Source organism: Dicentrarchus labrax, unplaced genomic scaffold, assembly GCF_905237075.1.
Source record: "Dicentrarchus labrax unplaced genomic scaffold, dlabrax2021, whole genome shotgun sequence".
In the NCBI taxonomy this organism is placed as follows: domain Eukaryota; kingdom Metazoa; phylum Chordata; class Actinopteri; family Moronidae; genus Dicentrarchus; species Dicentrarchus labrax.
The window spans coordinates 27208408-27227773 of NW_026136720.1; the positions used below are offsets into that span (position 1 = coordinate 27208408).

A 19366-nucleotide genomic window follows, 5' to 3' on the forward strand; every position below is an offset into this window, starting at 1 on the left:
CACGAGTACTGACAGGAACTAAGAAAAGAGATCATATTTCTACTGTATTAGCTTCTCTGCACTGGCTCCCTGTAAAATTCAGAATAGAATTTAAAATCCTCCTGCTCACCTACAAACCTCTTCATGGCCAGGCCTCTTCATATCTTAAAGAGCTCATAGCACCCTATTACCCCACTCTTAATGCAATGCATGTTACTAACTTCCCTTTTCCCCCAGAGTTCTATTATTATTATTACTACAGTTACTATTTTTACTATTATCATTGCTCATTGTCCCCCAGCAATGTTGTCGTCGTCATCATCTTTTTCATGTTCATCATCATCATCACCATCAGTCACTACTATTAGTGTAGTTGTTACTACTGTTATTGCTGTGCACCTTTGTCTCTGTCTCTGTCCTTCTGTCTTTACCTCTTTCTCCTGTGTCCTGAGATAACTTCTGTTATGAATTGGCGCTATACAAATAAAATTGAATTGAATTGAATTGAGTACACCAGCAAGTACTAACATTAAATGCCACATAACAGCAACGTCCAAGGTCCAATTCCGGACAGGGACCTTTGTTGTGTATCATACCTCCTGATCCCTCAATCTAAAATCCCATAATTAATTTTTCAAAATCAGATGGTCTGTAATAATTAATTCAGTGTCATTTTTCTCTCTGCTCCAATAACACTTGAGCAAACCTCATTCAATTTCCTTCTTTCCTATACTTAGGTATGCTAGGTGCTAGGCTAATCTTTGTTGAATAGACAACCACATTTTGAAGATGGTTATTATTATTTATGAAGATAAAAGTGACATATAATCACATCTTAAGTGAGCTAAAGTTAGCAAAGAACTAGCTAACTAATCTATCAATTGTTAGCTAGCTAGTTACAGCTGATAAAAAACTGCTGAGCCTGGATACATAGCCCGGTCACCTGGCTCTGGCTCTGCATGATGCCGCTTTTCCCGGCAGTTCAAAGCTCTGATGCTAGTGGTGTAAACACCTACCAGAGCAGTACGGCTAAGTTAACGAGCCAACAACAGCTACATTTTGCAGCAGTTACTTTACTGTCTGTCTATTTTCTCCATAAAATATGATCCAGTTTCACCAAAATCAGTGACATAGTTGGTGGTGTGTGACTGCTGCCGTAAAGCATTATGCACTTTTTCTGACCGAGAGACAAAAGTTACATAGTGCAAGAACAGACGTACACCGTGCAGAATGGGAATGTCAGAGGCTCCATTCACTCAATTACAACTAAGTGTAGCAAAATGATAGTGAAACTGTTTTATGGTAGAAAAGTTACATAATGGGGTTTTAATGTGGTTAGAGTCAAAAGTCAAAGGCAATCGTTAACCTACTGGGCATTTGTGAGTGTGGCCTACATGATTTATTTATGAAATTATTGTGTTTACTGACCCTGTTACTGGCCCTTGCTGCCCAACAACCAGCTGTCCCACCGGGATTCTTCCTGTTTTAAGACACTCCGGGCCTGCCATCAGGCTTCATCTGCCTTCTGGGAGCAGTGAACAGGGCCCCCACGGCCAAATCTGTTGAAGAAAATAAGTTGTTGGCTCAGTCCCTGTTACTAAAGGTCTTTGGGCTTTTGCAGTCAGAGCCTGTAAGATCTGTGGCTTGCAGAATCAGGTACATCTTTAAATCCCTTTTTATTAAGCTAAAAGCTTAATAAAAAGTTTTATGTGTTTTATTTCTGCAATATACCAATTTGATCTTATTTTATTGTATTTTGGTTATTTTACTCTGTTTTATTCACTTTATTTGCTGGATTTTATTGTTTTTTAACAAAGATTTCTCTGTAGAGCACACACTTTATTTTGAAATGTGCTATACAAATAAAGTTTATTCATTATTATTATTATTATTATTATTATTGTTATTATCATAATTATTATAGAGAACCACATGTGGATTAATGCACTGCTGAAAATGGTAATGTAATATAAGTTAAATGACTAGCTTTGCTACGTTTTAATTTGATGCAGATTTATTATCACCATCCTCATTATCATAAAGAACAATCCTGACTGTTTTGACTGACTGTGACTAACAGAAGACAAAAACTGTATTTTTAGAGGCGGATGTAGACAAATACTCATGGCGTGTCCAGAGGGTGGCATGGAGACTTTAAGGGCTGGCAGAAATATATGCTGATTTAATCTCAAACAATGACATATATCAATATTTGCTTGGAGAATCAGAACCATCAGAAATACTCCCTGTGGGGAAAAGTGGTTGCGCCACAGTTGCTCAAGTTGCTAAATGAAGAGAATTATAAGAAATAGAAATAAGAAGAAGAAAGTTTAAATAATATAATTATATAACAATATATAACAACAATATATATAGAAAATAGAAAATAAGAATACATTTGTAAAAATACATACATTATACTACAGGAAATGACAACAATGTAAAGAAAAGAGAAAAAAAGGAACCAAGGAAATGTATTTATCATAAAAATAGCACATGGTTGTATAACTAAATAAAAGTAGTTCCTTCATACACAAAGAAAAAGATCAATCAAATTCACAGAATAACATAAAGAAATCAATATATAGTTATTTACATATATTTTTCTTTCGGCCACAGCATCTGAACATGTAGCCATTGCCATAGTCAAATACGACATTCAAAAATTGTGGGGAAGCAAACATCTTTTGGTTTAAGTCTACCAGCAACTTCCAATCACGTGTCCCGCTCACCTGCCCAGCATCTGGTCTTGAGGTGGTGAGACTGGCCTGACCTTCGCTCTCCCGGACAAATGTTGTCTGCAGTGGGATGATGGGGGTTGAAGGGCGTTCACACTCATCCGTAGCGTTTCCAGCACTGCTGCAATACACTTTAACACCTGGTTGTGTCGCCAGGTATAACGGCCTTGGGTGAGGCTGGTCTTGCAGCCAACTAAGCATGTGTGGTCTTCGCCATACCACTGGCTGAGGTTCTTGGGAGATGCCAGGACATCGTAGGCAGCCTTGATGGTGAAGCTTGCTCTGAATGCCTCCATTTCCCATAGCTCTTGCCAGGAGATCCTCCTCTTCTCCACTCCTTCCCATGTTATCCACTGCCCTTGCTTCGCCTGCGAGATAGCTTTTGTGCACCTGTCTGCCTCCTCTTGCCGACGTACCTCTTGCACCACTCCTCCCCTGCTGCACTTGGCCCACGATGTCCCTGTGCCTGAGTGCTGCTTTTGCCTGCTCTGTTGCAGCCGATGGGGTCCACTTCCTCCTAGTAACGAGGATGGGGGCAGCTTGGGCTACAAATGGATCGCCTAAATCCAAAAGCATGATTTCCAGACTTACTTTGGTGCACTTGTACTCCTCAGATAAGCTGGAAATGGGCAGATCTAAAACTCCTTTGCTGTAGAGCCCATTAGTGCTGAGGCACTTGGGAAGATCAAGCCACTTCCTTGCATAGGAGCTAACCAGTCTCTCTAGCTTTTCCACCTTTGAGATTGGAACTTCGTATAGGTTGAGTGGCCCCATGAGGCGTGGAAGTAGCCCAAATTGCATGCACCAGAGCTTCAACGTGCCAGGAAGCAGGGTTCTGTCAATGTTCTCCAGACCGCTGATTACGTCCTTCCTGAGCTGATCTACTTACTCCTTGTCTTTGAGGGAGGCATCATACCATCGACCTAGGCTCTTCAAAGGCTTCTTGGAGACAGTTGGAATAGCCTCATCACCAATGGGAAAGTGTTGGTCTGACAGTTTACCCTTGATGGTGGAGATGCTTCTGGACTTGCTCGGCTTGTTCTTCATGCGAGCCAGCTCCATGTTTTCTTGCAGCTTTCTCAGCAGCCATACAGTACAAGTCTTGGTTGTGGTAAGTGTTGTGAGGTCATCCTATGTAGGCTCTGACAGGCGGCAGCCTCAGGCCAGGTCTTATTCGCTGTCCTCCAACCACCCATCGAGATTCCCTAATGATCACCTCCATAGCCATGGTAAAGGCCAGTGGGGAGATGGTGCAGCTGGCCATGATTCCCACCTCCAGGTGCTGCCATGCTGTGGTGTACTCTGCTATTGTGAAGCAGAGCTGGACGTCCTGGAAGTAGGCCTTGACAAGGGTTGTGAGAGCTGCTGGGACCCTGAAGAAGTCAAAGGCTGTCCACAGAAGGTTGTGTGGGACTGAGCCAAGGGCGTTCGCAAGGTCCAGGAAAACCACATGAAGATCTGTTCCCTCCTTCTTGGCGACCTGGATCTGATGCCAGATAACACTAGCATGTTCCACACAACCGGACATAAATATAAATATGAGTACATAAATGAGTAAGAAAAAAGATTTTTCTTGTTGTTTATTTTCCTGTCTGATAATCCATAAATAAAATCAATCAATCAATCAATTATATAATATTCATGTGTTTTTTATGTTTCTCAAATTTAATGTGAAAATGTTTTGCTCCTCGCTTTGGACAAAACAATTAGTGAACTGTGGAAACTAGATGTTTTGTTCTTATCTTGGTCAGAGTGCTCTCGTCCACTCTCTTACCTAAGAGAAGAGCAAAAGCATAGCTGCCAACTTTTCAAAAAACCTTGGAGTGAGATTTTGTCGGGGGTGACCAAAATTATGCCGCGCACGCAGCCACACAAGTTGGTGATTCAGATATCAGAGAATTGGAATTCATTTGATGTTGTACCCATGTTGTACCCTGCATTCTGGTGGTTTGTGGGGAGACCCAAAGCCGCTGATAGGGACAGCCTACTGGAGATGGACAATATTAGTTACATTCTGAGAAGCAGACATAGCTGAAGGTCCACCCCCAGGAAATTTTGGATTAAGTAGATGTGATTTCCTGCATTCTAGTGGATTTTTGGGTGGTCTGCTAAAGATATGCACTACCTGAACTTATTCTGATTCATGTTCGGCATCATGACTTGTAGGGCTTTCTAGCTTTTCAATTCAATTCAATTCAATTCAATTCAATTCAATTCAATTCAATTTTATTTGTATAGTGCCAATTCATAACAGAAGTTATCTCAGGACACTTTTCAAATAGAGCAGGTCTAGACCGAACTCTTTATAAAATTATTTACAGAGACCCAACAGTACCGCCATGAGCAAGCACTTGGCGACAAGGGCAAGGAAAAACTGCCTGTTAAAAGGCAGAAACCTAGGACAGACCCTTCGGCTCTAGGTGGGTGGTCGTCTGTCTCGACCAGTTGGGGTGAGAAGAGAGAGAGAGAGAGAGAGAGAGAGAGAGAGAGAGAGAGAGAGACAGACAGACAGAGACAGAGAGAGAGACAAACAGACAGACAGGTGCACAGCAACAACAGTATTGGCAATGGCAATCTAGCAGGACCATGGCAGGAGGCTCCACCAGGATCAATAAGAACCTGCGAGACGAGAAAGCACAAGAACTCTGGGGAAGAAGTGAAGTTAGTAACATGCATTAATGGAACATGAATGAGTGCAGAAAGAGAGAGGAAGAGAGGAGCTCAGTGCACCATGGGAAATCCCCCGATAGTCTAGGCCTATAGCAGCATAACTAAGGGATGGTTCAGGACTCACCTGATCCAGCCCTAACTATAAGCTTTATCAAAGAGGAATGTCTTAAGCCTACTCTTGAATGTGGTGAGGGTGTCTGTGTCAGTACTCGTGCTGCAGTGTTTTGAATTAATTGGAGCGTCTTAATGGACTTATTGGGGCAACCTGATAATAAAGAGTTGCAATAATCCAGCCTAGAAGTAACAAATGCATGGATTCGTTTTTCTGCATCTGTCTGTGACAGGATGTGTCTAATTTTTGTAATATTACGTAAATGAAAGAAGGCAGTCCTAGAGGTCTGCTTAAGTGGGAATGACATGTCCTGATCAAAGATAACTCCAAGATTCCTGACAGTGGTGCTAGAGGCCAAGTTAATGCCATCTAGAGTAACTATATCTTTAGACAGTGAGTCTCTAAGGTTTTTGGGGCCAAGTACAAGAATTTCGTTTTTTTCTGAGTTTAACATCAGAAAATTGCAGCTCATCCAGGATTTTATCTCCTTAAGACATGTTTGTAATTTAGATAATTGATAAATTTCATTGGGCTTGATTGATAGATATAGAACTGTGTATCATCTGCATCCTAATAATGTTGACTAACTATAGTATTTATTGAAGATTCATCGTTAACATGTACAAACTGCGTACGATCTGATAAATATGACCTAAACTAGCTTAGTGCGGTTCCTTTAATGCCAATTTGATGCTCAAGTCTCTGTAAAAGAATATTATGGTCAATGGTGTCAAATGCGGCACTAACATCTAATAATAGTAAGTAAGTACTATTATACTTTATATAAGTACAGAGACAAGTCCATTGACTTGAGCTGAACATTCAACTAGAAAACTATTGTTGTGCCTAAATGACTGCCTGTATCACAATAAAGCCTTATTCGTAGACCAGTGTTTAAGATTGGACCTAGGTACCTGTAGGTTGATTGATATTTTGATTAGAATGGTGTTAAACTGTGAGTAAATAAACAATGCAATGAGCTGATATTTTGAGCATGCAGTATACCACCAGGTTAACAAGGTGCTCTAGTGCTGCTTGTTATGACAGATTTCACCACACTAAATCATGTTCACACGCACAAACAAATCATTTATATCAAGATTTAAAGTTTAAGAGAGTGAGTACTCAATTGGACGACATTTCATTGTTACATACCTAGTCCCAGCTCAGATCAAGGACAACATTTTGATTTCAGAGGTGGGGGGGGGCACGAGTAGATATTTTTTTAAAGTTATTATTTTGGCCTTTTGATGGCTTTATTTATAGAGACAGCTGTGGGGAGACAGGGGTGGTGGGTGGAGAGAGAGGGAATGACATGCAGCAAAGGGCAGCAGGTTGGATTTGATCCCGAGCTGCTGCAGCGACTATATAACTGTATATGGGTCGCCAGCTCTACCGGCGGGCGCCCTGTCACACAATAGTAGTTCTTCTAGTTTTCTGTTGCTACTGTTACGTTTACTGTTCCCTTTGACTGGTTGTAAAGCATGTAAATGTAAATATAGAAAAAACATTCTGGACACACGCACGCACATGCGCACATGGACACCGATTCAAACGTTAATGTAAATGAAACCTCTGATGTTACCTGGGCAACTCCAGCAGACCGGTGTGCAAGCAAGATGGAGTGACAGCGGGGACGGCCAATCACACAAGAAACGGCAGAGCCAATCGAGGAGCTTGTGGGCGGGTCTAAACTAAGGGTAACAGGCTTCAGCTGGAGCGGCCGTTTTCCTCTTGGTCCTAGTGCTTGACGAGTCTCTGTTTACTATAGCGTAACATTGTTTTTGGACGGTACAAACTGCAGGGAACCGAAACGGCCCAACATCGGATTTTTTTAGTGTGAGAAATTGGATGTGTGGCGTGAGTGCGTGTGAAAACAGGCAAATGCGTGAGTCAAACGGTGAAAGCGTGAGAGTTGGCAGCTCTGGCAAAAGGAAGAAAACATTCGTGGATACGAACAAAAATCAAATTAAACGTGTTCTCACAACGCTTTATTATTGAAGCCCATGTCCATGTCAATGTGATGGGGAAACGGATTCTGTAAGACGTTATAATGAGAAACTTTCTCAAAATATTGACTTAGTATGTCAAAAATAATGAAAACATTTCTCAATGTTTTGACTTGGTATCTCAAATAATGACTTTGTGATACAAACTCATTATTTTATTATGAGATGCTAAGTCAATATTGTGAGAAGTTGTCTCATTATAAAGAGTTACAGAACCTTTTGGAATACTCACATGAGCGGGTAATGACCGTGCCCCCACGCGCTCGTACAAAGCTCCTCGTTCGTGTGTCTCTGCTGACAGTGTGCGGCCGCGCGCTGCCATCACAGCTACCAGCGCACAGTAAACAACCCGACGTCACTTCCGCTTTCAGGTTGACAGCAAAACAACAGAAGCAGGAGCGATAAAAACATCACAAACCAAGGAAACATTTCTGGAAAGCAGCTACTGTTACAGAATGAAGGTAAGAGAGAGTGCTTGGTTTATTTCAGCCGCTAATGGCGACCGCTGAGACAAGGCGCTGTGCTGTGACACAGCTGGGGTTCAGTAACGGTACCAGTCTGTCAATAAACACAATAGCAGCTGCAGTTTTTCAAAGCGAGCTGACGTTATGATAATAATATGATGTAAAATGAACTGCTGTGCTGTACTGTAAAATATGAGTGTGCTGTTCATACACAGCTTAACTGCGAGCACACAGCCTATTGCGTGCAGTAGTTCAGCAGGGTGACAGATAGTGTGGCAGTAATATCAGGTGGATGAATTTGTCCTCTTGCTGTCATAATAAAATGATGATGATGGAATAGTTTCCCTGAGAGGCTGGAGTGTTCCTGAGAAATCATTTAAAGCTGCAGTAGGTAATTTTTATAAAAATATTTTTTGTCATATAAACTGAAACTTTCACTATATCCTGACAGTAGAACATGAGACAGATAATCTGTGAAACAATCAGGTTCCTCTGGCTCCTCCTAATGCTCCTAATGGTATTTACAAGAATCCACTGGGCCTGAAGGAAAACAACCAATCAGAGCCAAGAAAGATAGTAGATTGTGGGGTCGTCAAATACCAATAATTTGGATCAAAAATGAACACAAACATATATTCTGACAGTTACAGCATTTATATAGTTTTTTTGTTTTGTTTTACTTTATGTTACCTTAAGCTTACTTTGGATATACACAAGTTAAAGACTGCCGTCCAAGGAATGACTTTTTATTGCCACTTTTCCAACTGTCACATTCAGGAAATAGTTGGCTATATTGTTTTTTATTTTATTTTATTTTCTTTCCTTCTTTCTTTCTTTCTTTCTTTCTTTAAATCTGTGAATCTGTAAAAGTGTGAAATTATAAAAGCTAAATAGGATTTTTATATATTATATTGTTTATTATTCAGTTGTTACTTTGGCCAGAGGCATTGTTTTTTTTTTTGGGGGGGAGCATAGAGGACACCTTCTCCTCAGTATTTAGAACTAGAGCCTGACCGATTTTAGAGGGGAAAAATTCTGATTACCATAGGATTCAGCATAGGCTTATTAGGCTGTCACTGGCCTGAGATCAGTGGGGAAGCTTCTCTGTCACACGTCACGTCACTAAGGTACTCAGAAGACTGTTTTCTTAAAAAGATAACTTTGTCAACCAGTTCTAGCTGCTGAGAGCTGCTTCTGCCACAGTATTGTAAATGACAGCACTTTGCTGTGTATATATATATATATATATATATGATATATTTATTTAATATATATGTAGCATTGTTTCTGTATTATACACGGGGAACAAACAGTTTTCATATTGGCCCATATTGGATAACATATATACTGATACAATTCAATTCAATTCAATTTTATTTGTATAGCGCCAATTCATAACAGAAGTTATCTCAGGACACTTTTCAAATAGAGCAGGTCTAGACCGAACTCTTTATAACATTATTTACAGAGACCCAACAGTACCACCATGAGCAAGCACTTGGCGACAAGGGCAAGGAAATACTGCCTGTTAAGAGGCAGAAACCTAGGACATATCCTTTGGCTCTAGGTGGGTGGTCGTCTGTCTCGACCAGTTGGGGTGAGAGAGAGAGAGAGAGAGAGAGAGAGAGAGACAGACAGACAGACAGACAGACAGGTGCACAGCAACAACAGTAGCAACAACCACACTAATAGTAGTGACTGACGACGACAACAGCAACGATGGGGACAACGAGCAGCGACAACAGCAACAACAGTAACCGTAGCAATAATAATACTAATAATAATAATAACACTAATATCAGTAATATTAGCAATGGCAGTCAAGCAGGACCATGGCAGGAGGCTCCACCAGGATCCATGAGAACCTGTGAGACAAGAAAGCACAAGAACTCCAGGGAAGAAGTTTAGTTAGTAACATGCATTAATGGGACATGAATGAGTGCAGAAAGAGAGGGAGGGGATGAGAGGAGCTCAGTGCATCATGGGAAATCCCCCGATAGTCTAGGCCTATAGCAGCATAACTAAGGGTTGGTTCAGGACTCACCTGAGCCAGCCCTAACTATAAGCTTTATCAAAGAGGAATGTCTTAAGCCTACTCTTGAATGAGTAGAGTGTAATGAGTCTTAAACAAGTAGCCCTGCATTCAGAGAACGTAGTGTTCTAGTGGGGTAATAGGGTAGTATGAGCTCTTTAAGATATGAAGGGGCCTGACCATGAAGAGCTTTGTAGGTGAGGAGGAGGATTTTAAATTCTATTCTAAATTTTACAGGGAGCCAGTGCAGAGAAGCTAATACAGGAGAGATGTGATCTCTTTTCCTAGTTTGTGTCAGTACTCATGCTGCAGCGTTCTGAATTAATTGGAGCTTCTTAATGGACTTATTGGGGCAACCTGATAATAAGGAGTTGCAGTAATCCAGCCTTGAAGTAACAAATGCATGGATTAGTTTTTCTGCATCCGTCTGTGACAGGATGTGTCTAATTTTTGTAATATAACGTAAATGAAAGAAGGCAGTCCTAGAGGTCTGCTTTATGTGGGAATGACATGTCCTGATCAAAAATAACTCCAAGATTCCTGACAGCGGTGCTAGAGGCCAAGGTAATGCCATCTAGAGTAACTATATCTTTAGACAGTGAGTCTCTGAGGTTTTTTGGGGCCAAGTACAATAATTTCGTTTTTTTCTGAGTTTCACATCAGAAAATTGCAGCTCATCCAGGATTTTATGTCCTTAAGACATGTTTGTAATTTAGATAATTGATTAAATTTATCTGGCTTGATCGATAGATATAACTGCGTATCATCTGCATAGCAAGTTAATGGAGTAATTCTTACTAATGTTGCCTAAAGGGAGCATATATAAAGTAAATAGTATTGGTCAAAGAACAGAACCTTGTGGAACTCCATGACTATTTATGGAAGATTCATCGTTAACGTGTACAAACTGAGAACGGTCTGATAAGTATGAGATAAGTATTAGAGTGAAAGGGGAGGTTAGAAATCGGTCTATAGTTGGCTAAAACCCCTGGGTCAAGAGTGGGCTTTTTAAGAAGGGGTTTGATTACAGCTACTTTAATACAGTACTGATATGTCTGCAATAGGCCAGTTTCGGCTGATAATATAAAAAAACCTCACTGACTTCAAGGTCAGGGAACCGTAGGGGCTAAAATGCTTACTCAGTTTTTAGGACTCATTCCTGCAGCACCATATGGAGCATTATGGAGATAGTGTTCCTATAACTTTGAGGCTAGCTTAAGGGGATGTCAGTTATTCTATGTTTGAGGTGTGAGACTCCACGAAAAACATTTTTTGTCAATCCATGTGTGAAAGTCAAAAGTTTTGTGAGCAGTTTAAACATTGGCAGTACATATAATGGACAGAGCTTCTGGCTCTGTGAAGTGAAGCCAATGAGGAAGTTTCTTAATCCTGCATTTTTTCTAATGGCCAGCAAGGGGCAGCTCCATGGGCAAGTCAGATAGAACTGAGTCTAATGGAGAAATTTGCCGACTTCTGACTTAATTTATTGGATCAGTACACAGTTTCCTAATGAGTTTATGGTCTCAGTCTCTCGTTTCAGTCTTCTTCTATATAGCATGATGTCCATTTAGCAGATTATAGTCTTATTTAGAGTAAATGCAGAGTATGCTTTGCCTGGTTACCTTGTGATTGACAGGTCATTCTCAGTCAAACTCAGATCAAACTGTCAAACTAGGCAGTGCTGATAAAATATGAATCAAGATTCTGTTACTGCATTACCGGCATGGCAACATTAATTAAAAACTCTCTGTGTCTCTTTCAAGAAACTCAGGAATAGCTGCACACTTTGATGTGGACTGCTTCTTTTGGGACCATTTATTCTTCAGTAAATTATTAAATGTTTTTTAATAACTATTTGCACTTTATAATATGAACAGTTCATGCTGTCTTTCAGGTGCTGAGTTCACAGCAGGAGACAGAGGAGGAGAGGAGCTTATCTCCTGTAGACTGCAACAACCACCACAGCTGTGAGGACAGAGAACAGGAGGAAGTTCCCCAATACAACCAAGAGGAACACCCACATGGTGAGGAACCACATGATGCTAATAATGTTTCATCTTAATATAATGTCACTGTTTACTGTCCATACCACTGGTGCAAAGTCAAAGATTTGAAAAGAAAGGAATGTCCATCAAATTTGGATGAATTGGTGTTGAGCACTAAGCAGGATGGAGCAGGTCTCTGTAAAGATGTGGACACAACAGTCTCTGATTTCCCGTTTGTTTGGCCAGCCTGAGTCCCAAAAAATGGACATTAGCCTGGAGCAGCCTTAAGTCCAAGCTGGGCTAGAACGGCTCCTATCGGCTCTCTTCCTCTCTTCTTGGGGCGACCACAGCACCTGCCAGGGTGCACTGTCACTAAGTCACTACGTGAGCTCGCCTTTCCTGTTATTTTTTGCAGTGTAAAATTAGTAAAGTCAGTAAATTCGTAAAATTGGGAAATTATGGATGGATTTGTTTTCAAACGTTGGATAACTTTTTTAAACAACAACAACCAGCAGATTGCTCTGCTTTTAAAACACCAGTGGTGAGTTATATTGAATAATAATATAATAATAATAAATATATTTTAATAATCTGGTCGATTAGGAAACTGTGCTGACTTTGACGTGTTCTGTGTGTCCTCGGCTGTCTCAGGCTCTCTCTCTCTTTAAGTTGCATATCTGATCTGCTGCTGATGTGTTCTGACTTTGCAGCTGTTGTGGTCTGGGTAGACTAACGTGCTGTTTTAGGACAACTCTGTGTCAAATGTGCAGTGTCTGTGTGCCCACCCTGGTTAATGCTCAGCGCCTCCTGTATCTGCTGTATCTAACATTATGGGCTTATCACACATGGTGTGCTTTACTGTCTGCTAGATACTTGTCATTGTGGTGGAAAAGGTATTCATATCAAAATGATCAATTATCATTTATCAACTCGTTATGAATTATGTCAATGTGTTGGTAAAATATAATTATAGGATTGAGATCCTCTGTCTACCTCTACAGCTTACAACACGTTTTTCATTCATATGCGATGTCTGACTGTGATACTCTGTGAGCTCTGAATTAATGTAAATTTGTGTGAAGAATGATAGTATGAAGTTTAATTGTAACTTAGAGTCAAATGCTCACAGTTGTGTAAGTTTATGATAAAATGTATTTATTCGTCATTGGGAGAAGCCTTTGCATCCATCCGCCATGTTGAACCGCCATGTTTCTACAGTTGCTCAGAAGGGAGAAACCAAATGCCATTGTAGTTTCTCCTTTGCGTATTGAAAGGGAGTGAGTTGTGATTTTGCACTTAACCACTAGATGCCACTTAGGGCCTGTCCACACGAATACGCTTTAAAAAATATTTTTAGAAAATACCGTTTTCACACCCCGAAAACGCCGTATCCGTCTGGACGCCAGGACGCTACGATAAAGTATTTATCCGGATTCGAGAAAAACTTATTCGTGAGGACAGGCCCTAAATCCTACACACTGCACCTTTAAAAGATGTTTTTGTACCATTGACTACTGACTACAACTGAGTGCCACCCATGGCTGCTTTGTGGATTAGTTTATATAATAGCTTTCTCTGTTGTGGGCACTCTGTTCCCTCAAAGGTCAGCACTATCAAGACGGTTTGCAATAGGTCAACAGCGTGAATTTGCATGTTTTTGTTTGCAGTTTCTTTGTAGTTTAATAAAGACATTTTTAAAATAAATAAATTTTGTCTCTCTGCCTCTGTCTCCCTGTTTGTCTTTCTGTCTCTCTGCCTGTCTCAGACACAAATAAAGACCACCCCAGGCAAGAAGGAGGAGTCATGTGGAGAGTGGGTGGCGGCCTGTTCGGCATGACACGAAACGTCGTTGGCGCAACCCTGGGGGGTGTTGCATGGGTAGGAACTAAAAGTTTTGAGCTCACTAAGACAGCTGTGACCAGCGTGCCGGCAGCCAGCGTAGGATTGGTCAAAGGCAGTGTCTCCATGGTTACAGGAAGTGTTGGGGCGGTGGGATCTGCAGTGGCAAGTAAAGTCACACCAAGAAAGAAGGACAAAGCTGACTGATGGACAGTGGCCTCTTGTGTGTGTATGTGTGTGTGTATATATGTGTATGTGTGTGTAATGCAAACAAGAGCAAAATACCTCGAAAGCTTAGAATGGATTCACAGACCCCCAAAGTAAAGCATGTATTCACTAATGCAGCTACAAAGATACAAAAGCAGCTAAATGTCAGCGTCATCTGGAAATCTGTTACACAAGGCGGCACCCCCATCAGAGGTGCAAAGAAATACTAACAAGCCAATGTTGTTGTTTTTTTCTCCCATACACGAGGGGGTTCAGGCAGACCTTTCTCCAGCATCAGCTCAGCACTAAAAGGTCTAGGTCTAGCTATGCAAGACTAGACTGCCACAGAAAATGAATATGTCACTGAAAACAACTGTCAAATTATAGAATGAGCGAGAGGCCGGAGACAGCCCATCGCTTTGTATCTGCATGTCTGAACACACAGTTACTTGTTCCCTCAACAGCATCTAACTGCTTGAAAAGAAAACGTTTTTGTTGAGAATAAAATAGAATTTCATTCCAACATTTCAAGAAATTGTCCGTAAAAGGACTGGTTAGGTAAGAGTACAAATAGATCCAATGGAAATCAAGAATGAGTGATATAGCTCTACATGCATGGTAATGTGGCGTCTGAGTACTGCTCAGTTTGTATCATCCACTTATTAAAGACGGACGTCGCTTCTCCACTTCCTCCCACTGTAAAAAGATAAGGCCAAAATATAGAAAGACAGACAGAAACCATCTTTGGGGAAAACATTTGGCTTTGATTTTTTTGTTTGTCCCATCTGCTAACATGTAGGCAGCAGGCTTTATGACCTATACTGCAGTCAGCCACCAGAGGGCGATCAAGATGTTTTATCTTCGCATTACGACTAGCTGTCATGTCCTCCATCTTTAATATATGTTTTGTATAGGTTTGTTTTTTCTTTCTGTCACGTAGTCAGTTTCCTGACACTGTAAGTTGAGAACACTATGCCAACTTGAATTTAAATTCTTTTCCATGACATTTTAGATATTGTTTTATTTTGTCTGAACCAATATCAGTATTTAGGTTTCTGTTGAATCTCGAGTCCTATCTTACTCCCCCCCCCATAAAATCAGGGTGTGATAAGGACTCATGCTTTGCTTTACATAATTTCAGCCACTTTGGTGTAGAGTTGCGCTAAGGCTTCTTTAGCTACCATACAGCTAGCATAAGTTGAGACGTTTTACAGATAACAACAGTTGATATAGAACACACATGATTGAATGAAGACAATTTGATGGGGAAATACTGTGAGCAATAACGTAAGGTTCTCTGATATAAAATAAAATATTGACATGTACATTTTAAATCTGAGGTTTACATACAATACAATACAATTTGAAACAAAAATTAAAAGAGAATTCACATTATACAAATTCTGTTTAGGGGGTTAAACAACCAAATGCACGTTGCATAAAGCAACCATTTTTTGCAGATTCAAGTTCCTTGTGTATTTGTATGTACATGTGAGCCAGTGCACACACACAAAAGTGTATAGCAGTCATCCAATAAATAATGTCCCTGCTAAAGTTAAAACCAAATCTATACTGTTTCGTTAAAGGACAGTGAACCCTACTACTTAGCGTCACTCAAACCACTGGGGAGCACTACATGCAGCAGTTAACTAATTAATAAGGTCTAATGCAGACAGAAGACCCTTTCTAAGTCCCACTCCTTCACGCTGTGTGCTCCAATATAGGCTGAGCAAGCCTCGGGCAGAACCTCTGTCAACTTTCTCCTTTTCTGTACACAAGCGTGAACCTATTCTGACGTCACCCATTGGTTTTTGCGAATACCATTCTGAATCCTTAAGTTTGTCATTGTGGCATTGACCATGTCAGGTTTTTTTGGCTGTACTTAGTTTCAACCCATCCATAGCAGGAAGGGTGGCTCGCCTGGTCACACACAATCTCGTATTACAATTAGCAGTACAACAAAATATGTTTGTGTCAACGCAGTAACAGAATCTGGATTCATATCTGATCAGCACTGCCCAGTTTGACAGTTTGATCTGAGTTTGGTGCGTTAAGCGGACTCAATGAGAATAACTTGACAATCACAAGGTAGCCACACCCTAAAGCATACCCTACTTTATGGTCTATTTTACTGTAAATGGGACCATCATTTACTCAATGAACATCATGCTGTATGGAAGAAGACTGAAACTAGAGACCATAAACTCATTAGGAAACTGTTTACTGAGCTCATAAATCATATCAGAAGTCGGCTCATTTCTCCATAAGACTCATTACTGTCACACTTCTTTTTTGCAACCCATGGAGCTGCCATCTGCTGGTCATTAGAAAGAATTGCAGGTTTAAGACGATTTCATGTTGGTTCACTTCACAGACCCAGAAGCTCTGTCCACTAATTATCCTGCCAGTGGCTATGTCATGTGTTAGGCTGTCTGTGTTGAAAAGACAACCAAATTTTGAACATTAGCTTTCCAATGTAACTAGCTTGCTAAGGATTGACGTAGAATAGTTAGATTTTAGCTAGCATTTTTGCTAACATTAGTTAGAGCAAAAAGGGGTGGGACTTAAGAAGGGTACATTTTCAGCAACCACTGCTGATAATAATTTTCTTATATACACGTTCATGAAGTATGTAAGTATGTACCTTTACTTGGTATTATTTCCTCTGACATATGTCTACAATTAGCAGTGCATGTCTTTACATTGTCTTAACCTCCAACCTATAGGTTACCTGGAGCCCACAACATTTATGTGTTTCTGTTTCTGTTCAATTTTGGTAGAATGCCATTTCACAAATGGTACAATCACACTTGTAAACAATGCATTGTTTATTTATTTGTGAAATTTTCAGCTTGCATGCCACAAATGAAATGAAATTGGTTCAATCTAGCAAAGGCAGAGTAAGCTATATGATATCGTGTATTGGAACCGAAGAGGGTGACTTACTGGGAATATGTTTGGTTTCTTTGTGTTCATTTACAGGTTAATAACTGTTACAACTGTGAAACTGCTATTGATGGCAATGAGATGGGTTCTCCAAATAACCGTTTGTGTAATCTCACCCAGGATAAATTTAGTCATACTATTGAGATTAGTGATTTTTGTCCCTGTGATGCTTAAAACTGCAGTAGGTAAATTTTATGAAAATAGTTTTTTGTCATATTTTGCTAAAACTTTCACTATATCCTGACAGTAGTACACGAAACAGATAATCTGTGTATAAATCAGGTTCCTCTGGCTCCTCCTAGTGCTCCTAATGGTATTTGCAATAATCCACAGGGAAACGAAAACAACCAATCAGAGCCGAGAAAGATTGGTTGTTGAGTCTCATTCCCAGGTTGTCAAATACCAATAATTTGGATAAAAAATTAACACTAACATATTTCAGTCAGCCAACTCACGTTTGAAATGTGTATTATAGCAGTATAGCGTATTTCGATTTTGGCATCTAGGCTCCGACCTCATCACTCCCCACAAATATGTTTCCATAGAGATATTGGGGAGTGATGAGCAAATACCTTAACCCCCTAGCTGGAGCCTACAGGTGGAGGCTGGGGTGGTGGTGGGGCTTACAGAGCAGCAGGCAGCAATACAGATGCATGGCAACAGTGGCATTGACAGAGCAGAGGGAGAGCTGGGAAATTGTGCAGCTTGAATAGACCGCCAGATTGGAAGGGTGAGCTTGGTTCGTGATTATGGAGTAAGGCAAGTCGTGTGTATATCAGCGCAGCTCGAGTTGACTGCCTGAACTAGCTCGCAGGCTCCGCTCCATATTCTCATGCACTACTGTCATCATATAGTGACAGTTACAGCATATATATAGACTTGTTTTTTTTAGTTACTTACTGCAGCTACCTTCAGCTTACTTTGGATATACACAAGTTGAGCACTGCCGTCATAGGAATTACTTTTTAGTTATCACATTCAGGAAATAGTTGGCTATATTATTTTTTATTTTGTTTTTCTTTCTTTCTTTCTTTCTTTAAATAAATCTGTGAAATTATAATAGCTAAATAGGATTTTTATTGTTTATATTGTTTATTATTTAATTATTACTTTGGCCAGAGGCATAGAGTTTTTTAGGGGGAGCCCTTCTACTCAGTATTTAGAATAGAGCCTGACCGATTTTAGAGGGGAAAAACGATTGGTTGTTTTTGTTCAGGCCCGGTGGATTCTTGCAAGTGACCTACTGCAGCTTTAAACAGAGGGTTTATGAAGAAATAAATAAAACAGCTGAAAAATGATCCGCGACAGGAGGACTTACTTTTATAATAGCATACAGGTTATTGTAGGTGAATAACCTGTCCCTTACAATGTGATAGTACAAAGACCAAACTCTGTTTGCAATTGTGTGAATTTTGTAATTGTACTGTTGAACCTACATTTTTATAAGAAAATAAAATCATTCTACATTTGCTGCATGCCTCAGAATGATGTTTGTCTCACACAAATGGTTTTCTTCTCTCACTCCTATGGAAGCCCATTTCTGCCATTGTGACGGGGAACAAATTATTCTGTAAGTCATTATAATGGGAAACTCCCTCAAAATATTGACTTTATGATACTTAGTCATTATTTTGAGATATGTCAAAACATTGGGAAAGTTTCTCATTGTTATATTAATATAAGTCAATATTTTGTGGAATTTTTTCATTGTGACTTACAGAAACTTTTTTTTTTATGTTCCATTGGTGGAAATAGGATTCCATACTCTCCTGTCGTGCAACGTTTGTCTGAGTTTCTTCTATTTCTCCCCTCACTCCCTCTTCTCTCTGGCTCTTTCTGTTAAACCTGAGGACTTTATGAGAGACTAAACAATTTTGTGTATTATAGAAATAGTTTTGCAAACAGGATGAGGCTGTATTGTACATTAAGAACAGTTGTTTTCTGTCAAGTCAGCTGTATTCATGCAGCCCAATATCACAAGTAATAATAAATAATAATTTGCCTCAAGGGGCTTTACAATATTATTATTACTGCCTTTATTTAAACTTTAAAAATCATTGAGGGCTTGCTCTCATTTATAGTGATGTCGAGCAACAGTTTGATTGATAAATCGTAAAAGATACGAGCTAATAAAAAATTATTATAACAAGCTACTGGATACAAGATACTAAAGCAATTTAAGTAAAACAAACTGAATTGTTTTTGATCATGGATTCAAATTCACCACGGAATACAAGTGTATTGATTCTTGTTCTGCTTTGTAAAGAGTTCCAGTTAGTCAAAGCACAGAAACTGAAAGCAGATCTTCCCAGCTCAATATAATCTCGAGAGACTTGCAGAGGAAGGCAATCACTGGACAGTGCCAGATATGGTTAAGAGGACTAA

General features: G+C 40.0%; 2 protein-coding genes across 9 annotated transcripts; one reads left to right on the forward strand and one right to left on the reverse strand.

The window, feature by feature from the left end:
• Positions 1–1882: 1882 nt before the first annotated feature.
• Positions 1883–10035, reverse strand: LOC127353767 (uncharacterized). 8 transcript variants are annotated; one of them, XM_051383322.1, is made up of 3 exons: positions 7741–7794; positions 4651–4704; positions 1883–4219 (listed from the first exon to the last, which is right to left on the reverse strand). In XM_051383322.1, exon 3 carries the CDS (start codon positions 3516–3518, stop codon positions 2568–2570), a length of 951 nt encoding a protein of 316 aa, XP_051239282.1. In that variant the 5' UTR covers positions 3519–4219; positions 4651–4704; positions 7741–7794; the 3' UTR covers positions 1883–2567. The 8 variants fall into 8 exon arrangements, with proteins under 8 accessions (XP_051239282.1, XP_051239278.1, XP_051239281.1 ...); XM_051383318.1 differs by lacking the exon at positions 7741–7794 and adding an exon at positions 10017–10035 and having other exon boundaries at positions 1883–5511; XM_051383321.1 differs by lacking the exon at positions 4651–4704 and having other exon boundaries at positions 7741–7835.
• On the forward strand, positions 7833–18452 carry zgc:101566 (Transmembrane protein 263-B-like). The gene is made up of 3 exons (XM_051383362.1): positions 7833–7969; positions 11899–12028; positions 13755–18452. Exons 1-3 carry the CDS (start codon positions 7964–7966, stop codon positions 14033–14035), a joined length of 417 nt encoding a protein of 138 aa, XP_051239322.1. The 5' UTR covers positions 7833–7963; the 3' UTR covers positions 14036–18452.
• Positions 18453–19366: the final 914 nt, after the last annotated feature.

Bases quoted from the DNA above. Each gene is read 5' to 3' on its own strand.
- LOC127353767 (XM_051383318.1), bottom strand. From the start codon at position 3,518: ATGCAATTTGGGCTACTTCCACGCCTCATGGGGCCACTCAACCTATAC.
- zgc:101566 (XM_051383362.1), top strand. The intron at 12,029-13,754 runs GTGAGGAACCAC...TGCCTGTCTCAG, and splicing joins CCAAGAGGAACACCCACATG to ACACAAATAAAGACCACCCC.